We start from the raw sequence: 19,022 nt of genomic DNA, 5'->3' as shown, positions 1-19,022 counted from the left end.
TAAGATCAATCTGTTGCTTTTAAAAAGTCAACTAAAATTTCAAACCAAACAGGGGATTAGAAATTACTCCATGCTCATTGCTTTTCATTAGCCTGAAGATTTGACTAAATGCTAGCCCTCCCATCTAACGCTCTCCCAAACTGGGGATACTGGGTATTGGATTCCCTTTATTCTGTAAACAGGGGCCTGCATCATGTTTTTTTTAACCACTGGAGTCTGGGGTTTCTCTACTCTGGAACTCACGCAAGAGAGGAGCTGTCTAAGCCTCCATGGCTTGCTCAGTGGACTAGAAAAGCGTGAGAGCATCACAGGAAAGAGCATGACCTTTTTGAGGGGGCTGCCCGCAAACCCTCTGTACAGAAGACGACCTTTCAAACTAATCCCTCCGTGGAAGCCCTACCCAGCTCACTGCTGCAGGCTCCGTGTAGCCTCACAATGGCTGGTAAACAGTTCTAAGCTGTTGCATGACCCTTCTGCTCTAACAGAAGGGTATACACTAGTGGAACTGCTTTTTTTCTGTCTTCCTTCAACATATGAGGGCAGAAGTACAAAATGCAGGGCAGGCAGCTGTTAGCCTCAAAGGAGCTCAATGACATGAGAGTCTCCTGGGATTAGGGCGAGAGCAGACGCATATGAGAACTGAGGTTTTCCAGGCACATGAGAAAGTTCCTGTGCATAGAGGATTGCCTCACTTTTGAGGTGACGTATCATCACACATCAGATTGAACCTTCTGATTTTCCTGCTATACCTAGATGAGGGACAATGTCTGTCTCTTGGAATGCAGCTAACATTTACTGATTATGTACAATGTGCCAGGGGTCATTCTAAATGCTTTACATGCATCGCTTCATTTAATCCTCACAGCTCTACTGTTGTTAACTCTAGTTAACAGATGAGGAAACTGACACACAGAAAAGTTAAGGGATTTAAAGATCATACTGGTTATCCTACTGATTGGTGAAGCCAGGATCCAACTACCGGCAGTCTGAAGCCAGAAACTACAGCAGTTAACCACCTTTGGAATCCATTTAAGTTTGATATACCCAGGGTTCAGCATGCGGAGACAGAGTGGGCTGTCCCTCCAGACACAATGTGATAGGATACACAAAACATCTTAGCTAGAGTACAGTGGTTGAATGGCTCCAGGAATTAACTAGGAAATCTTGGCGGTTGATAACATTCTTCCCAATCTATTGCTGTCCCCTGGTGGTTTTCCTGGGAAACTCACAAGCCAAAGAAATCCAAGAAATCTAGTGAAATCAGTAGGATGAAAAGAACTGGACCAAATGACTTATTTGCTGCATTAGCCCCCCAGACTGAAAGAGATGACCTTCCACATTACCCAACTCCTTTGTGAATAGGGCTGTAATCTCTGTGACAGCTAAAACCTGATGGATAGAACACTGATTCAAAACAGCAAAATATATGCCCCATGATTATACTTGTACTTCAAGAGCAGGACACTCCAAGATTTAAATCATCTAGCCATTACTTCCTGCAACTTCACATTTCATCTTTAAGCTTCTAGGTTTTCTTCAAGGCAGGAGGTTCCCAAAGATTGCTGTGCTTATGCCAACTTGTAACTTCCTACTCCCCGCCTCAACCCCAAATTCAGCTCCCCTGACACTGCAGATGTTGTTATTCAACTAGGTGATGTTTGCTTTCACTGTTTCTTTCAAGCACACTTGGTGGTATAAGACTGTGCAAAGTGTAGCAAACAAGGTCGTTTTGTGTAAGATAGAGAGTGAGGCCTAACTGTGTGAAAGGGAGAGGTGGGAGTTTCTGAAAGTCATGTCTTTACAGTACTGCACTCTGGGACCACGGGACCAGGTGTCCACCTACCATGCATCTGGGGGAACATACTCTGTGAAAGAAGCAGGTGTCCACAGCCCAAATGCAGAACAAAAGATCGACGAGTTTTTATTTATTCAAAGGGACATTTCCAGGTGCATAAAGAAGCCACAAGTTAGTGTTGTTAAAAAAAAAAAAATCAAACATCTGCTAATCAAGTGATGCATTTAATGAAAACCACCTAAGATAGTAAAGGAGACATGAGCTAACTGCCGAGAATTTCTGTTGTAGAATACCTCCCCTCCACTACCACGCTGCACACCACTGCAGAGCAAGTCATGGCCGGTGAAGCAGCGGAGCTGGAGGTGAGGAAGCTCATTGGCCAGATGCACTGAACTCAACGAGGCACGTGGAGATGAGGAACTTGCAGATGTAATATCCCACCTAGATGGATGTGGTTTGGAACCCGTGCTTTGCTGCAAGGGCTAATAACCCTAGGGCAAGTTATCCAATATCCCCCAAGCAGCCTCATTTGGATCATGTCTGGTTAGACCCTCCTTATTCCAAAAGCAAAAACCAAACCAAAACAAACAAACAAAAAACTCTCCCTGAAGCCAATTAAATCAATCCCTACAGTCTCACTTTCTCTTCCTTCCTTCAACCCTTTTACAAAGGATAATGCAGGGGTGACAGTTCTGAGCTCTCAGGAAATAGGGTCTTAGATGCTTTTGGAGGTTGAGAGGCTAGAACGGCAGTCTAGAAATTCCTTTCATCTTATGGCACTGATTCAGTTTAGACTTGATCTCTCCTCCTCTCCCTCCACCCGTGCTCTCTCACCCCCAGACGGACATATTGGCATCAAATAGCTCTAGCTTTCAATCTGTACTGGGATTTGCCAGCAGAAGAGACGTTGGTCGTTGTCATCCTTAAGTTCCCACTCCACCACCAGTTTTATCTGGAGAAAGAGAAAAAGAATTGGGAAAAATGAAACTAGAACCTCACCTCAATCCAGAATGGGTTTAACTATGAATCCTAAATGTCAATTGTAACAAACTGCCTAATTCCTCATCCTTTTCTTCTTAAGTCACACCACCATGAAGGCTGCTTGGGATGTGGGCACAGCCCGTGTCCTTTAGCTTAGAAAGGCAAACCAAGTTACACCTAGGATTTGGTGTTAGCAGTTAGCTTCTCAAATACAATTTCTAAAGCATTTTTTCCCTCTGAGATCAATGGTACATAAATGAAGCCAGGACTTCCCTGGTGGCGCAGTGGTTAAGAATCTGCCTGCCAATGCAGGGGACACAGGTTTGAGCCCTGGATGGGGAAGATAACCACGTGCCGCGGAGCAACTAAGCCCGTGTGTCACAACTACTGAGCCTGTGCTCTAGAGCCTGTGAGCCACAACTACTGAACCCCGTGTGCCTAGAGCCCATGATTCACAAGAGAAGCTACCGCAATGAGAAGCCCGCACACCACAATGAAGAGTAGCCCCTGCTCGCTGCAACTAGAGAAAGCCCACGCGCAGCAACGAAGACCCAACGCAGCCAAAATAAATAAATGAATTAATTAATTAATTAAAAAAATAACAAAGCCATCCATGAAAAATAATTTTACATTTAAACAATTTCACATGCATTTTGACAACCTGATCCAGCTTTTTCCAACTTTAACTATGAAGTATGAAGAGTAAAAAGTTAGATTCCTAGGTCTCAGGAAACTTACTTGTTAGTTGGAAAATGAAATGTCAAAGCACAAAGGATGTTCAAAGAAGTTTAGGGTTGTATGAATACTTTCAGGGACAATGACCTTTGTGGCAATACAGTTTTGATTAATGCCCTTAAACTGTTTTTGTTTTGTTTTGTTTTGTTTTTCTGCGGTATGCAGGCCTCTCACTGTTGTGGCCTCTCCCGTTGCGGAGCACAGGCTCCGGATGTGCAGGCCCAGCTGCTCTGCGGCATGTGGGATCTTCCCAGACCGGGGCACGAACCCGTGACCCCTGCATCAGCAGGCGGACTCTCAACCACTGTGCCACCAGGGAAGCCCAAACTGTTTTTCTTTCTTCAATAATATACCCCCTTAGAGATCTCTGCCTTGACTTGTTACACTCATGCTATGAGCTCTCTCTTCTAATTCTTAATAAGGCTCTGGCACTCTGCCAGTCCTTCCTTAAGCTTACTTGCTTTTAGTTACAACCTCTCTTTTGTACTCAAAATGTTTCTTCAGAATGCAATATTTGAGTGACAGTGATACCCAGCTTCTTGAAACTTGTTTGATAAATTTTTCAAGGCTAGTACACATCAGCTGTTTCACTTAGTGCACACATTAACATAGTTTAAGCTGGTTTTCAAATGAAATGTCACTTAAGCTGCGTGGCATGGCAAAACCAACAAAAACAACAACCAACAAACAAAAAGCAAATGAAATGTCACTTAACAATAGCTACCATATATTAAGTGCCTACTCGGTATCAGGGCCTAACTAGACACTCTTAAGTTATTGAGGCTTAGATATGCCCATGATTACATGGCTGCTCTGCAAATTAATCTACAAATCTCTTCCTGACCTTTAGGGTCTCTGATACCACTTAAGCACAGACTCCCTATATTTGAGTCTTTTTAGAATGTCCTTTAATTACTTGCTGTTTCTAGGAAATAAATGGCCAGATTGCTCCTGGTTCTACTTGATCGCCTTTTAAGAAATACAGCTCTAGGGACTTCCCTGGTGGCGAGTGGTTGAGTGTCCGCCTGCCGATGCAGGGGACACGGGTTCGTGCCCTGGTCCGGGAGGATCCCACATGCCGTGGAGCGGCTGGGCCCGTGAGCCATGGCCACTGAGCCTGCGCGTCCGGAGCCTGGGCTCCACAACGGGAGAGGCCACAACAGTGAGAGGCCCGCATGCTGCAAAAAAAAAAAAAAGAAAAAGAAAAAAAGAAAAAATGAAATACAGCTCTAGGGACTTCCCTGATGGCGAAGTGGTTGAGAGTCCGCCTGCCAATGCAGGGGACGCAGGTTCGAGCCCTGGTCCGGGAAGATCCCACATGCCACGGAGCGGCTGGGCCCGGGAGCCACAACTACTGAGTCCACATGCCACAGCTGCTGAGGCCTGCGCGCCTAGAGCCCGTGCTCCGCAACGGGAGAGGCCACTGCAGTGAGAAGCTGCGCACCTTAGCGAAGAGCAGTCCCCGCTCGCCACAACTGGAGAGGTCCCGTGCATAGCAACAAAAAAAAACCCAACGCAGCCAAAAATTAAATAAATTAAAAAAAACAACAACAAAGAAATACAGCTCTTTTTCTTCACGGAAAAAAAGTAATTCCTTTACTTCCTCCATTCTTATCAAGATTCATATTGTTAACACAGTCTCATTCCAGCAGGCTCTATCTCACAAGTGTTTGGTAGAAAAAGAAGTAGGTATAGCAGGGCAAGTCAGAGGTGAAGGTTGGGGGTGGTGGTGGTGGCGGAGGAGAGAAAGCAGAGGAAAAAGCCACCGCTCTGCTATGGACCTAATAAATTACTGCTTTCTTGTTAAGAGATTAATGGAGAAACCAAGTTTTTCTGATAACAGTGCTCTGACTACTTGAAATCTTGAACTATTTGGTACCTAGCTAAAATCCTGTAACATGGCACAGGTTTTGGAATCACAAGACCTGGGTCTCAATCTAGGCTGTAATTCTTGGCAGAATGGACTCTGTTCATATTGCATAGCATTGGAGGCTAACATCTCTTCATCTGTAAAATGGGGATAGTATCACCTCTACACAGGTGGTCACAAGAATCCAGTGAAATACGGTATATAAAAAAGGCATCGTTAGGCCCAGGCTGACCATTAAGCAAGAGACAAAGAACAAAGGGACACAGTGAAAACTCTCCACCCCAGCTCAAGATTCCTACACTCCTTTCTCCCAGGTGTCCAACTCTTCCTCATAGAGATGAAGGATTCCTATTCTAATCTTTTCTTCCTGCCCCCTCTCCTCAGATTTCCAATCTAGTCACAGGACCTTTGGTGTCCTCAACTACAATGTCACTTACAGAGGGGTATTCACTCTTCACGGGTAGTTTATTCAAGTAGCTGTAGGTCTTGTCTTTTTCAATGGGGCAGCTGATTCCACTCTTACAACCATCAGGCTCAGGAATAGGAAAGGGAATTGCGACGCCCATCACAATGCCATGCACCACGGCTTTGCTACGTTGAGACTGAGTGCCTAAGAGAAAAAAAAAGAGAATAAGATGGTGATGGAAACTGCCTATTTCCAAACTGTAAATAAAAAAATTCAGACACATTCTCAAGCAACGGCATTGCTGGGATAGCAAACCAAATTCCGTACCTCTTAATTCCTAGGGTCTATTTCTCTTTGGAGTTATACTTAGTACCTCCGTGAATGCTATACAGTAAGCATTCACTCTGAAACTTGAAAAATTACTGAATTATAAAAAAAAAAAAAAAGCAGTCAGTGGGGGCTGTTTTTTTTGCTGTTGACCCCACCTTGCTCTTCACTGCCTTCATAGTTTCTCAGGAGAATCAGAGCCACCTGGATGGATAAATAACTTTATCGAACAAGCTAACTGATTTTTGGTGGTAAACTTTCTGTTTACTATTTACATCAGATTCTGTCAAAGTGTATTGCGTATCTTAAAGGGTTTGGGGAGACTGGTCTCTGAATTCTCAAATACCCTGTCCAAAGGATTCCGATAGAAATTAAGAATAAAATGGAAGACAATATGGAAAGAGGGAACAGGAGTCTCCATAGAAATGCCACGGGCTGTAACAGCAGTGAAAGCAGTAACCCTTCAGAAACTGGGTAAAAGAAAGAGGAACATTTCTTGCTAACCTCTACCCTCCATATTGCAAGTTGGGCAGAGGAATAAATATACTAAAATTAGGGCAACTGGAGTTATGCACTGTTAGGTTCTTCTGGAGATCCAAAGCATTGGCTCTGCCTCTTTCTTTCTGTCTGGGTTGGGAATTACTTTTGTTTAGAAGGTACTTTTTTGGTTTGGAACAATAGAGGGGACAGGGTACTGTCCAGGAGAGAGAACAACTCTAGGACTTAAGAGCTGTCTTTAGGCTTACAAACAAGAGATGACAGAAATCTCAAAGTTCCTAATTAGTCTGTCTAGTCTAGTTCCATAGGATAGAAAATGAGGGAAAGATTCAAGGTAGATGCTCTTTCTAGAAACAGAGATTTTCACATTGTCTAGATTCCTGGGAATCTGAAGGAAATGAATGTGGTACCAGAAAGAAACAAGTTCCAATAACATGTCTTCAAGTTGAAGAAGAAAGCTTCTTGATTGTTTCTTGGGTCACCAGTGAGTTCCCCAAACCTTACAGAGGCTAAATATTAATTGTTCCTATATTTTCAGGCAGAATATAGACTTAACAGCCAGAAGATATATTGCTTGAAATAACACTTTGGAGACGTTCCAGAGTCTACAGGGTTGGGGTCTGTACTAACACCCTGCAGTCAGTAGCTAAACAGAGTTGACACTCCATGAAATCCACTGTACAATGTGAACCAAAAACAGGGCACGGAGAAGCCAAGCTGTCTTCCTTGACCTGTGAAAACATGGAAATCCCCCTGTTTGCTCAAAGGGAGTCTGGCAACTATGGATTCTGAGAAACAGGCATATGGGAACCCAGTATGAGAAGGGAGCATAGTGAATCCCAGCTTTGCCCATTGAGAGGGAGGTCACAGAATTCCTGACTGCAATTCCCCTCCCTCATATTCCCACACTTATTCCAATACTTGAGATTGATGTTACGCTTTAAGATGAATTTGAAGGTAAGAGCCACTTTTACTCACTACTGGTGAATGTGACATTGACACTGTAAGACTGTCCTTTGTGCAGTTGGCAGGGTTCGGTGGAGCACGGGTTCACATTCACTTCCTTTATAACTCCGACCCCAGAACCTGCAAAAGAAGAAAAATTTATTGAAATGGGTGGGAAAACAAACCTCCTAGGCTGTCTCTTACCTAACGGGAAGGTGCTCTGCCTTCCCAATGGGGGCGAGTTCTTTCTCCGACCATCCGTGGTCCCCGGGAAACTGTTCACATTTGACAGGTGAAAGGGAATTAAAGAAATTATTGAGTATACCTAGTCAGCTCCCCTGCTCTATATCCTGGGAGGGCTATTCCAGGGGAAATCATCCCCACCCTTCCTTCCATCCTGACACAGGATTTTAAAGCAGCACACTCGGCATAAGCGATGGCCCAGGTTGCACCGCTACTGTTTCCGTTTGGAATCTTGAGACTGGCTGCTCCCTAACTGCCTTTCCCTACCATCTTTCAATCCTGTCCTGGTAGCTCTCCAAATCAGTGGTCTCTGAGCTTTGTATACTCCTCCCGATGAGAACAATCTCAAGCATGCATCTGTAGGACACTCTACTCTGGAACCTGTGTTCTTCACAGTAAGTGTCTTTGAGGCAGGGTGTGTGTTCTTTTTTTTCAGTCTAAACAAGGACAAAAATACCTTGACCAAAAAAGGTTAAGTACAAATCTTTAAGAATCTCCTTACTTCATCCAGGCCCCTGAAACCAGGCAGCTGAATGGGAGAGAATGCAAGTAAACAACAGGGTAAGCCTAAGCTCCACCACTCATATACCACTGCTGACAGCTAGACTCTGGGATCCAACACCTGGCTTTGAAATCTCACTGGCTCCATTACTTACTATGGAACCTTAAGGCAAGATACTTAGCCTCTCTGGGGGCTAATAATGGTACCTACCTCATAGGGTAGGTGAGCTAATACACATATAGCTCTGAAATAAGTGCTTGGAACATAGTAATGCTATATAGGTATTCACTATTACTATCACATTGGGATTTAGTCCATGAATTCAATCTAGAGTAGCTGCTCCTGGGTGTAAGGTTAGCAAGTTTCCCTTTCATACAAAGGGTGAGCCTCTCACCTCAAATTTACTTTGTGGGCAGAAATTATGGATCTAGACAACAGAATGGACTCTGTCTCAAAAGTAGAATGCATGAAGACAGAAAGGAAAAGGCAGGTTGAGAGCACATTATCTGCCTGCTCTTGGGTGGAAGAGTTGCATCGTGTTGACTAACACTGCTTCAGCTAGGTCTGTAAATCATACTTAGCAGTTCCCTATCACCAACTTGCTTCTCCATCATGGCAAAGTTCTCAAACAATAAATACAAGATTCTCTTCTTTAAGCACTCTCTTCCACTCTGTCCTATCGTTTATGGCCAGGAAAGAAAATATCTGGAATTTTAGTCAACAACTTATTGAAAATCAGTGCTTATGCTGAACTTCTAGTTTCAACTTTCATCTTCTAGTTTCTTTCAAGGCTGGGTCACATGATCTAGTAGAAACTGAGTAGAGGGCAGTACTTGTAGCTCCTTCATCCAGTTTTATTTTTGCTGACAAGATGCTCCTGGACTTCCAGTGTCAATAGAGCAAACTTCTCAGTCCTAACCTGCAAAAATTGCAAAACTAGTTCGCTTGGCCCCATTTCTCACTTGAGGAAATACCACTTCAGGGAAAGGGGGCATAGAGTGGGACTCAAAAAACCTTTTGATGTGGGCACTGAAGTTTTTACACTGTATTTCCCAATTCAAAAGTAAATTGAAAGTCTGTAACTGAAACTCTCCTTCCCTTAAGAGGTTTTTGCCATAGGTCTAACACCTGCTTTATTCACATGAGCAGAACAATGTCAGGATTTAGTTTCCTTAGTTGTTTTTCTTTTTTTAATTTTTTTTGGCCGCGCCACGGCTTGCAGGATCTTAGTTTCCTGACCAGGGATGAAACCCCTGCCCCCTGCAGTATAAGCATGAAGCCCTAACCACTGGACCGACAGGCGAGTCCCCCCCACCTTTTTTTTAATGTTAATGTTACTGTTGAAACCCAAAGTGACTCACAAACACCCACTAGTTTCCTACTGCTTACTAGGAACCTGGTTCCTTACTGCTGTAAGAACTTGGGCAAGTACCTTAATGTGCCTGTTTCCTCATCTGTAAAATAGATTGTGAGAGCTGAGTGACAATAAAGTTAACAGTGTCTTCATCCAAATGTTGGCCACTAAGTTTAGTGGAGAGAAAGGCAGTAATTTGAGGTGATAATAGGATCTTTCAAATGCCAGTCTCCTAGTTCAGTGGAACAGCATTTGTTAAGTATAAATAGGCCAGCAATTTTTATTCCTTAATCACTCCTGTCTCCTAGCCCCCAACTTTGCTTTTGCCTCAACATGAATTTTGGAGATATGGTGGAAAGAGTATTTCTTCCCTCATTTACTTTTCCAACAAATATTTATTAAGCAGTTACTATTACCTGGGCACTGGATATGAAGGAGCAAATTTATTCTGGTTGCCATTCTGCTGTGTGACTGGGTAAGTAACCTAACATCTCTGGAATTCAATGATTGACTATAGGATCTCCAAGTTTCCTTCCAGCTCATAAATTTTATAAAATCAGTTTCATGCCTCTTTCATTTATTATTACACCTCTCCACTTCAGAAAAGTTCTGCTCAAACAATTTGATAGACTTGACTGAAGGAGCTCACAGTTTCTACCCCCCGTTGTTTCTCAACAAAGATTCCAACCATAGCTGCATGAGAGAGTTATGCATCACAAGTTGTGACCAGCAACATGAGTTTTATAAATAGGAGAGGAAAACTGATAAGAATCTCAAAATTCCATAGCCCAAAGGACGCCCTAACGGAATAACTCATGAAAAGGAGAACCGACTTTCGACTTATCAGCAAAACGGAAGTTTAAAAAAGCAAAAGGAGTGGAGAGGCAGAGGACATCCAAGGCACAAGGCATAAATAAAAAGCAGTTTTGCGCCGCACCCCTTACGCCCAACGCTGCACATGGACCTTCGGTTGTTTGCCCTACAATCTTTAGGAAACTTCAGCAAGAGGCCCATCTCCAGGAATGTGCTGGGATCCCAAACACGCGTTCCAAGGAAGGAGAAAAGTTGTGAGTGGTCGGGTTTCATCCAGGCCAGCACCCTGTCCCCTACCCCAACCCACTCCAGCCCACTCCACGAGGGGTCCGAGGCTGAGCCTGGCGGCCCGGGGGACCCACCCAACCTAGCTCGGAGATCTTAGCACCGGGTTCTGTCGGGGTCTCCCGCAGAGGGTGCGGGAACCTCAGGCTGGCCCCGGGGCTCACCGCAGTCCTTGAAATGCACCGGCTTGGTCAGGGCGGAGGCGCTGAGCGCCAGGAACAGGAACGCGGCTCCCAAGAAACGCATCGCAGCTAAGACTGCAAGCTCAAGGAACGAAGAGCCAGATTCCGCGGTCACAAGATAAACCTTCAGGGGCGGGCCGGGGGAGGAGCCCAGTCAGGCGACCGGTCACCAGCAACCGGGTCCGAGGCCTGCCCCGCCCCGCCCCCGGCTCCAGGGAGCCAGACACAGGGTCCCAGACATTCGCAAACCCCGCCCATCCGGTCCGCTTTGCTGCCGGGCCAGCTGGCTTCCACCTCCCTCCGGCCCAGCTCCTCTCTCCAATGCTCCGTCCGGGCTTTGTGGGTGAGTCCCACAAATGCTTCCGCAACGGGAGCATTTCTAGCCAATCAAATGCCCCCTCCTCCTGCACCACCCAATAGGTGTGCTCAGAGGCGGGGTCTCTGTGGATCCCGCTTCCCGAGGCCCAGACGCAGAAGGGGATTGGGACAATGCGAGGGGCGGTGCTTGTGAAAGAAAATGGCGGGCGTCAGAGGGTTGAGTCTAACCGCTGTGGCCCTGAGAGCAGTCACTCTCTGGCCAGGGGGCAGGTACCAAGCCCAGAAAAGCACCTGGGAAGGGTGTTTGGTTCTGCGCCTCCAGGACTAAAGGGAAACTGAGGCTCGCGGGGGAGGTGAAGGTTTGGCGTGAGGCTGTCCAGGTGGAGGGACTTCAGGTTTGGCTTGAGGCTGTCCAGGTGGAGGGCGCCAGGTGCCTCTCTGCTCCCAGGCTCACCCTCCCCCCTTGCACAGCAGGCTCCTCGCGGCCTCTCGCGGACCTCGGGCGCTTCGGGAACTGTCGTCCTCCAGCCCCGAAGCTGGCGAAGGGCAGATCCACCTCACCGACAGTTGCGTCCAGGTAAGAGGCCGGACGCGGGGCAGCGGTGGCGGGCGAGGGCCGGGAGTGGGGGGATCTCCCCTTGGCCCACTTTTCTCTCTCCCCTTGCCTGGCATTCTTGACCCGCCTTCCTGCATTTCAGAGGCTTCTGGAAATCACCGAAGGGTCAGAATTCCTCAGGCTGGAGGTGGAGGGAGGTGGATGCTCCGGATTCCAGTACAAGTTTTCACTGGATACAGTTATCAACCCCGACGACAGGCAAGGAGAAAGGGGTGGGTTCCCAGAGAATGTGCAGGAGAGATAAAAGGGTCTCCAGTTTAAGGTGCACTTTTATTCCACATTTAAAACGTTTGTTAAGGATAATTTAACATCACCCTTCTCACACAGTGGGGATACAGTGAAGACTTGTTGTCTTGATTCAAAATAACTAAGTCATAGGAGGAAAACTGGCCCGTCTAGGTGCATAGGGTAGTTGGTAGAGGGTCAGGCTGGACTAGAAAGATTCCAGGCTTAAACCTCTAAACATTTCCTAGTATTCATTGCGTTGAATCTTTTTGCCTCAGAGAAGATCAGCACCTGTTAGAGGTAATAAGGGAAGCTTCCTCTGTATTTCAGAAAACAGAGGACATGTATCTCTGGGCTCAGAGGGTGTTATGCTTTTGGTGTGTATGATATACATTAATGCCTTCCTCCCATCTTTTCAGGGTATTTGAACAGGGTGGGGCAAGAGTGGTGGTTGACTCTGATAGCTTGGCCTTCGTGAAAGGGGCCCATGTGGACTTCAGCCAAGAACTGATCCGAAGCTCATTTCAAGTGTTGAACAATCCTCAAGCACAGCAAGGCTGCTCCTGTGGGTCATCCTTCTCTGTCAAACTTTGATGTGATGACAGGTGACCCAGAGATTACCATCATCTGTACGGATTTGAGGAACCTGGGATTAGAAGAATTCTAGAGGTTTTCTTCCAATCATGTCCCTCTCACAGTTTCATTTCCCTCAATCCAGGAATGCTGTGTTTCACCACTATTTATTTTCAGAATGTGAAGCTTTTACTGTTGAGTTAATTTCTCCCACACAGTTGTAAGGCCAAGCCTGTAGATGCTATTACGTAAGATTTAGTAACTTGTTGAAACCAGTATCATCTGTAGAGCCTCCAGGGTTCCAGAATTTGGAATTCTCTGGCCTTCGGAGCTACTTGTACATATGTGTATAGCTGTGTGTAAAAGCTTCATTTTAAAGAAAGTCCTTAATTACTTGTGTTGTGGATCAGGGTCATAGCTTGGGTAGGTTGAACACTGGTTACTAGGCCAGAGAGGATGAAAAAGGCAAATGAAATGTTATCTTTTTCATCTCATCCTTCCTGAATGTGCTAGTTGACTTACCCTTATTTTCTATGCAGCCCATTCTCTGCTTCCCGTTTGTTACAGCAGATACATTTTCCTCTCATACTCATGAATCTGCTAGATTCACAAAACCATTTGCCCATCACCCAGAAAACTTGGACCTAAACCTCACTGATACTTGAATTGTTTGAAAAATAGCCTCATACTCCATATTCACACAGACATTTTAAGCTTCTTTGATCCTTTAGTGACTGAATCTTTTTAGAATATGTTGCTTCACTTACCTTATGGTGTAAAATGTTTCTGGTCTCATTGCATAGCAGGAAGTGGTCCCTTTGTTGGCATAGATAATAGATACTTGGGGATTTTTTTTCTTTTTTTTTTAGTTTGGACTACCAGATAAAATGCAGGATGCCCATTTAAATATGAATTTCAGATAAATAGCAAATAATTTTTAGTATAAGTGTGTCTCAGTGAATACTAGAAATTATTTGTTGTTTATCTGAGATTCAGATTTCACCGGGTATCCTGTATATTTACTTGTTAAACTTGGTAACCTTACTTTAGAGTCACTGAAAGAAGAGCTTTTTAGCCACAAATTCCAATGAATTTTAAAGTACTTGTTTGGTAAAGCACTTAAATAAGCTAAAGAGCTAGAAATAATCGTGGTATGTGTGTGACGGAGCTGGGGCAGCCAGAACTGCATGGACAGACAACTAAAAAAAGATAAAAACACCACCACCATGACAAATGATTAATGAATGCTAATGCTGGGGAAACCACAACCAAGTTGATTCTGTAAGGATTATTGGTTAAACCCATCTTTTCCTCGAGAGCCTAAAAGTTCATGTTGGCAAATCTTGCATTTCTGGACTGGATTGAAATTTTTCTAGACTGGATTGGAATTAAGGTCATTCAATAAAGAATTTACCATTAGAAAAATAGAAATACAGAATTTAGAGACAAAATAGCTGAGACAGAAACTTCATACTTAATTTTCAATATGGGCAAACCTAGGACTTAGAGAAAACAAACCTATCGTGTGTGCAGTCTGTACAAAGATGAAAGAAAGGGACACTCAGAAACCTGAGCAGTTTTTTTTTTAGCAGATATCCATGGAAGGGGGCAGAAAGCAGCGACTGTGGAAGTGTCCGTGTGTAACTTTACTAAGCCATTGAAAGTTGCTGCCAATACCTGGGCCTAATAAGATTTTCAGCTCAGACTAAGGCCTCTCATCCTCGTTAGAAAGAGATTTTGTTACATTTTAGGTGTTAAACCTCTTCTTCCATGATATTTTTGTGGGTTATTTATTTATATGGTGATCTTAGCACCGGCATAATAGCTGTAGTTCAAAAAACAATTAAATTCCAGCGGTCAGTTAGGCAGGAACAGTGTCTCTTTGATTGACCATGTGTAAATACCTCATATTAATGGAAGAATTGGAATTTTGTGTTTACAAAGGGTGGGTTAGGGAGGAATCACCTTATCGCACTGGAAAAGCTTCACAGGGAAACCTGAGGTGGTGACAAGAGGTCCCCATTGGAGGAGGGCAATGTAGAAATTTTAAGAACACAGGGCAGGGGGAGCTGATAGCATCAAGGGGACAGGGCAGTTGGCTTGGAATAATAGTAAGTGGTGGTAAAATAGGTTTAGGGTCTTCTGTAGGCTCTTCTGACCAGATGCCCTCTTCCTGGCAGGCCATAAAAGCCAGCACACGTTTTCACAAATTTTGATCACTGTGCGGTTCATTTAGGAAAATGTTATACTCTTCCAGTATCAGCTGGAAGATTTTTTTTGCCTCCCTGTTACTTTGAGGGGAGGTTATCAAGACGCTATTTATTGCAGGATTGGTTTTGTTTGACTTCATAAGCTAGTGACTGCCTGGGGCCACATGCCCCACCCTTGCCGTAGCCAAACATAATTGTGTAAGAACTGAAGGCACAGGAGCCCTCCCTCTGCTTTATGTGTGACTCTTTATGTTGTTGGCTCAAAAGGGGGGGCTTCTTGGTCAACATCCAGATCTTTCCTTGTTGCGGAGTCATACTCTTCAGTTACATGATGGTTAGTGACCCGTGGTATATAAGCTATAGGTGTCCCACCCACCCTTAGTTTCTTTGGGAATGTTGACCAGTTACAAGGGATTCAGAAGTAAGAGATTAGGAAGGACTACTAAGGTAGGTGTCCAAGAAGATACTCTTCTTTCTCTAACTTTTCTTCTGAGCAGCGCGCCCCATTCTTTTGGTCTTTTGTCATAAAGCGTGAGCGGAGGGTCGATATTTGGCAGGAGCATCCTATACAGAGAAGTGGGCAGCACTGACTGTCATGGGGTAGCCCTCCCGTGAACTCTGGCCCTGAACTGACACCCTGCAGTGGGCAGAGCCTAACACTGTCCCTTGCAACATTATCATGGCCTTGCGTGTTTGTCTCAAAAGCAGGAAACTCCTCTACTTTTCTAGATACCTTGCATTGATGTTTATGGTTGCTCTTTTAAAATCCTTGTTTGCCATTTCTCCACAGAAATGCCGCAGGGCTGTTTAAAGGATGTTTGCTTTAAGAAGTTTTGAAATAATTATCATCTGGCTTTAATTGTAAAATATAGTCAGATAAGTATATAAAGAGAGGGAGCATTTAAGCAGTCTATGTCCAGCAGCTGTATTTAAAAATATTTTATTTTTGAATAGGTAAGACATATGGTACAAAATTCAAAAAGACACAAAAGGGAATACAGTGAAAAGTCTCCCAGTCCTGTGCCCATCCACTCTGTTGCCCTCCCCATCAACGACCCTTGTTTCTAAGAATTTAGCCCACAGGTACAATTCCGTAGATATAATGTGAAATAACATATGCACAAGAATGTTCATTACAGCATTATTTTGAATAGCAAAAGATAGGAAACAATGGAAATATCCATTAATAGGGGACTGATTAAATAAATTATGATTTATCCGTTCAGTGGAGACGTATGCAGTTATCAAATAGAATGAGACAGCCCTTTATGTGCAAGTATGTATTAAGTAAAAAAGGTGCAGAACAGCATGCACGGTATGCCATTTGTGTTTCTAATACAAGGCAGTACGTGTATATGCATGAACTATTGCGGGAAGGGCGAGCAGGAAGGTGATGGCTGGGAGGAGGAGCAGTGGGAACGGCATTTAAGGAAGTGCACTTCCCGAAGGGTATATTGAGGAACGGTGAGTTCTCTGAAATACAGCGTCTGAGGTGGAGCGGCAAGGATGAGGTTAGCAGATATCCGATCCTTTTCCCCCTCTGTTTTAGAGAAGTAGCAATAGCAGCGTAGGCTTCACTTTGTTGGATAACCTTCCTTTTTCCCTTAACCTATTTTGGAAATCTTACCCAGGCATTTAGAGCCACTTTTTTTTTTCTTATTAGGGCTCCATAGCAATTAATTGCTTCTAACCTTTTGCTATTACAAATAATGCTATAGTAAATAACCTCTTACATACGTCATTTTTCATTTGGTAAGAATATATCTGAAGGTTAAATTCCGAGAAGTGGAATTACTGATTTAAAGAGTAAGTGCTTTTATAATTTTGAAAGACACTGCCATATTATCCTCTTCAGAAGTTGTGTCAATATATACTCCTGTCAGCTATGTACGTGAGTACCTCTTTCCCCAGGTGCTTGCCAACTAGGAGTTTTAACAAACTTAAATCTTTGCCAATCTGACAGTTTAAAAAAGTGTCTCAGTGTAGTTTTAACTTGTATTTCTTTTTATTATGAATGAAGGTCAGAATATTTTCATATGTTTAAGAACTATATATTTTTGTCTGCTGAGAACATCTCAACTAGTATAGTGACCTAGATAGAACAAATTATTTAAGCTTTGTAAGTCCAAGTTCCTCATCTGTAAATTGGGAATAAAAGTAGTAAGTAGGATTGTTGGATGATTAAATGAAATTTGTGTACAGCATTCAACACAGGCCTGGCACATAGCAAGCATTCAATAAGTTATTTTGTGGTGGCTGACAGAGCAGCAGGCAGGACAGGACAGATTAAATTAAGAAAAGAGCATTCATCTCCATGTCTTCAGGCACACAGAGCCTTGTTCATTTACATTGCCATTCATCAGAGAAATGCAAAGTCAGAGCTTTCTTTGTCTTAGAAGAGGAAAGAACCTTTTCCTATTGGATATTGGAACCCAATCATAGGCTATCGGCAGAGCTGGCGAGGGGGTAGTACAGCCTCATCTCTAACATTTAGACTCAGCCAAGAAATTTGGTTTATAAATTTGGTTTAATATGAAATAAAAACAAAAACAGAAGAGCCCAGATGTACATTTCTTTATTCCACCGTGGTTTTAAACTCCCAGCTAGCCAAGGTTGGAGTGAGTCTCTACTTGTAAACTCAGTGGGATGCCAGCCAGCCGTTTTAGGAAGGGGAAGAGGACAGAGGCCTCTGAGTAGAGAGAAGAAACAACGTAGGAAATCTCGCTTCCCCTAAACAAGATTACACTGTATTTCATAAGCTAGAAAATAGACCTCTTTATTTTTAGCACATCAAACTGGTATCCACAAAAGGAGAGCCCAGGAGAGATTTGTTTCCTGTAAGAAGCAGTATGTATTTAACAGGTCTTCTGAGGTGGGCACCCTGCTTTGTGGCAGCCCTTGCTGTGGTGTACAGGAGCTATTGCTGGGTAGATTCTGAATGTTTATTTACCTGAAGCTACTGAATATTTTCTTTAGACTTGTATAAAGCCCTGGCTCCCCCTTTTTTTTTATCAACTCCCCATATTTCTTTACATTGCCTTTTTGCTGCTTTCTCAGGCTCCTTGCTCCCCTTCATCTGTGTCTCTTACTAGCAATATAGTATCAGTCTTGCTTCTCTGAGATGAGGGGATCTTCTGCCCCTCCCCGGGGCCACAGAACTGGCAACAAGGTGGAGATGTGGCACAACTGGCCCAGACCAGATTTGCCGAGTGGTGGTGATGGTTCTTGGGAGGAGGCATTGGAGTTGCTCCCCAAACTCCCCCCAATCCTTTTTTGCTTGATAGATTCTGAAGGACCATCCCAGGGCAGATACAGCCTCTGATCCAGGTGTGGAATCATCAGGATGATACGTGGATCATGGCTGGAAAAGGGTGTGTGCAGTGTGAGGCCGAAGGACCTTGCATGTTTGCACAGCTTGAGGGGCTGGTTCAGGGCCATCCTTTGGTAAGCATCTCATAGCAAGGCCAGGACAGATGGCAGACTGGGCCTCACGGCCAGTGGTTGAAGCATTAAAGCATTTGGTGGTGGTTGAGCCAAGCAAGGGCATGGCGGTGTGGAGGTGGTGACAGAAGCTCACAGGCAGAGCCGAAGCTGGGGGAGATGAAAAGCAGGTGAGGCTGGCTGGGAGCTGGCTGCAGGGCCTCCTGCCCGGTGTCTTCGTGTCGTCTCCCCAACTAGGAGAGCTTCCTCAAGGCCCCGCCTGTGGCCAGGGCCCACTTCCAGGTAACCGCCTGCACTGACCCCTCGCCGCTACTCCTTGGCGGTGCAGCGTGGGGGGCCTGCCTCGGCAACATAACCTGGGGGGCAGTGGCAGCGGTAGGAGCCCTCCGTGTTCTCACAGTGACCTTGGACACAGAGTGCTGCAGGTCCGTTCAAGTCCTCACATTCATTCACATCTAAGAGGAGGAGAGGGAAGAGAGAGCTGTAGGGAGCCCACGTGCCTCCGGCCTGCTGCCTCTGCCCCTCTGGCCACTAAGCCCTGACCCCTGCCCTGCAGTGGAATCCTAGATGTGGCGGCCGGAGGATAAAGCCACTGCCCAAAAGGAAGCAACTCACGGATACAAAGCCGGTGATAGTGAGCCCATACTGTGAACATGCTGTCTTGTCCCTGCCTTTCTTCTCTCTGGGAACCTCCATGGAAAGG

General features: G+C 44.7%; 3 protein-coding genes across 4 annotated transcripts in view; 1 reads left to right on the top strand and 2 right to left on the bottom strand.

Annotated features, from left to right (window-relative positions):
• Nucleotides 1–1,896: 1,896 nt before the first annotated feature.
• NPC2 (NPC intracellular cholesterol transporter 2) lies at nt 1,897–11,267 on the bottom strand. The gene is made up of 4 exons (XM_024737768.1): nt 10,919–11,267; nt 7,591–7,698; nt 5,819–5,991; nt 1,897–2,747 (listed from the first exon to the last, which is right to left on the bottom strand). Exons 1-4 carry the CDS (start codon nt 10,998–11,000, stop codon nt 2,661–2,663), a joined length of 450 nt encoding a protein of 149 aa, XP_024593536.1. The 5' UTR covers nt 11,001–11,267; the 3' UTR covers nt 1,897–2,660.
• Nucleotides 11,268–11,436: 169 nt separating this feature from the next.
• Nucleotides 11,437–17,435, top strand: ISCA2 (iron-sulfur cluster assembly 2). Of its 2 annotated transcripts, none has more exons than XM_024737765.1 (4): nt 11,437–11,524; nt 11,726–11,831; nt 11,953–12,068; nt 12,515–17,435. In XM_024737765.1, the coding sequence occupies exons 1-4, from the start codon at nt 11,454–11,456 to the stop codon at nt 12,687–12,689; spliced, it is 468 nt and encodes a 155-aa protein (XP_024593533.1). In that variant the 5' UTR covers nt 11,437–11,453; the 3' UTR covers nt 12,690–17,435. The 2 variants fall into 2 exon arrangements, with proteins under 2 accessions (XP_024593533.1, XP_024593534.1); XM_024737766.1 differs by having other exon boundaries at nt 11,452–11,524; nt 11,729–11,831.
• The window catches only part of LTBP2 (latent transforming growth factor beta binding protein 2), a 98,969-nt gene continuing 95,749 nt past the window's right edge, over nt 15,803–19,022 (bottom strand). The window contains exon 35 of the mRNA XM_024737764.1: nt 15,803–18,774. Within this exon, the coding sequence (XP_024593532.1) occupies nt 18,629–18,774 (146 nt within the window). The 3' untranslated portion in view covers nt 15,803–18,628. The remainder of the gene's footprint in view (nt 18,775–19,022) is intronic.

The sequence above is a fragment of the Neophocaena asiaeorientalis genome, unplaced genomic scaffold, assembly GCF_003031525.2.
Source record: "Neophocaena asiaeorientalis asiaeorientalis breed wild unplaced genomic scaffold, Neophocaena_asiaeorientalis_V1.1 scaffold49, whole genome shotgun sequence".
Taxonomy (NCBI): domain Eukaryota; kingdom Metazoa; phylum Chordata; class Mammalia; order Artiodactyla; family Phocoenidae; genus Neophocaena; species Neophocaena asiaeorientalis.
The sequence above is the reverse complement of the archived record's forward strand: the minus strand, read 5'-3'. Positions and strand labels throughout refer to the sequence as shown.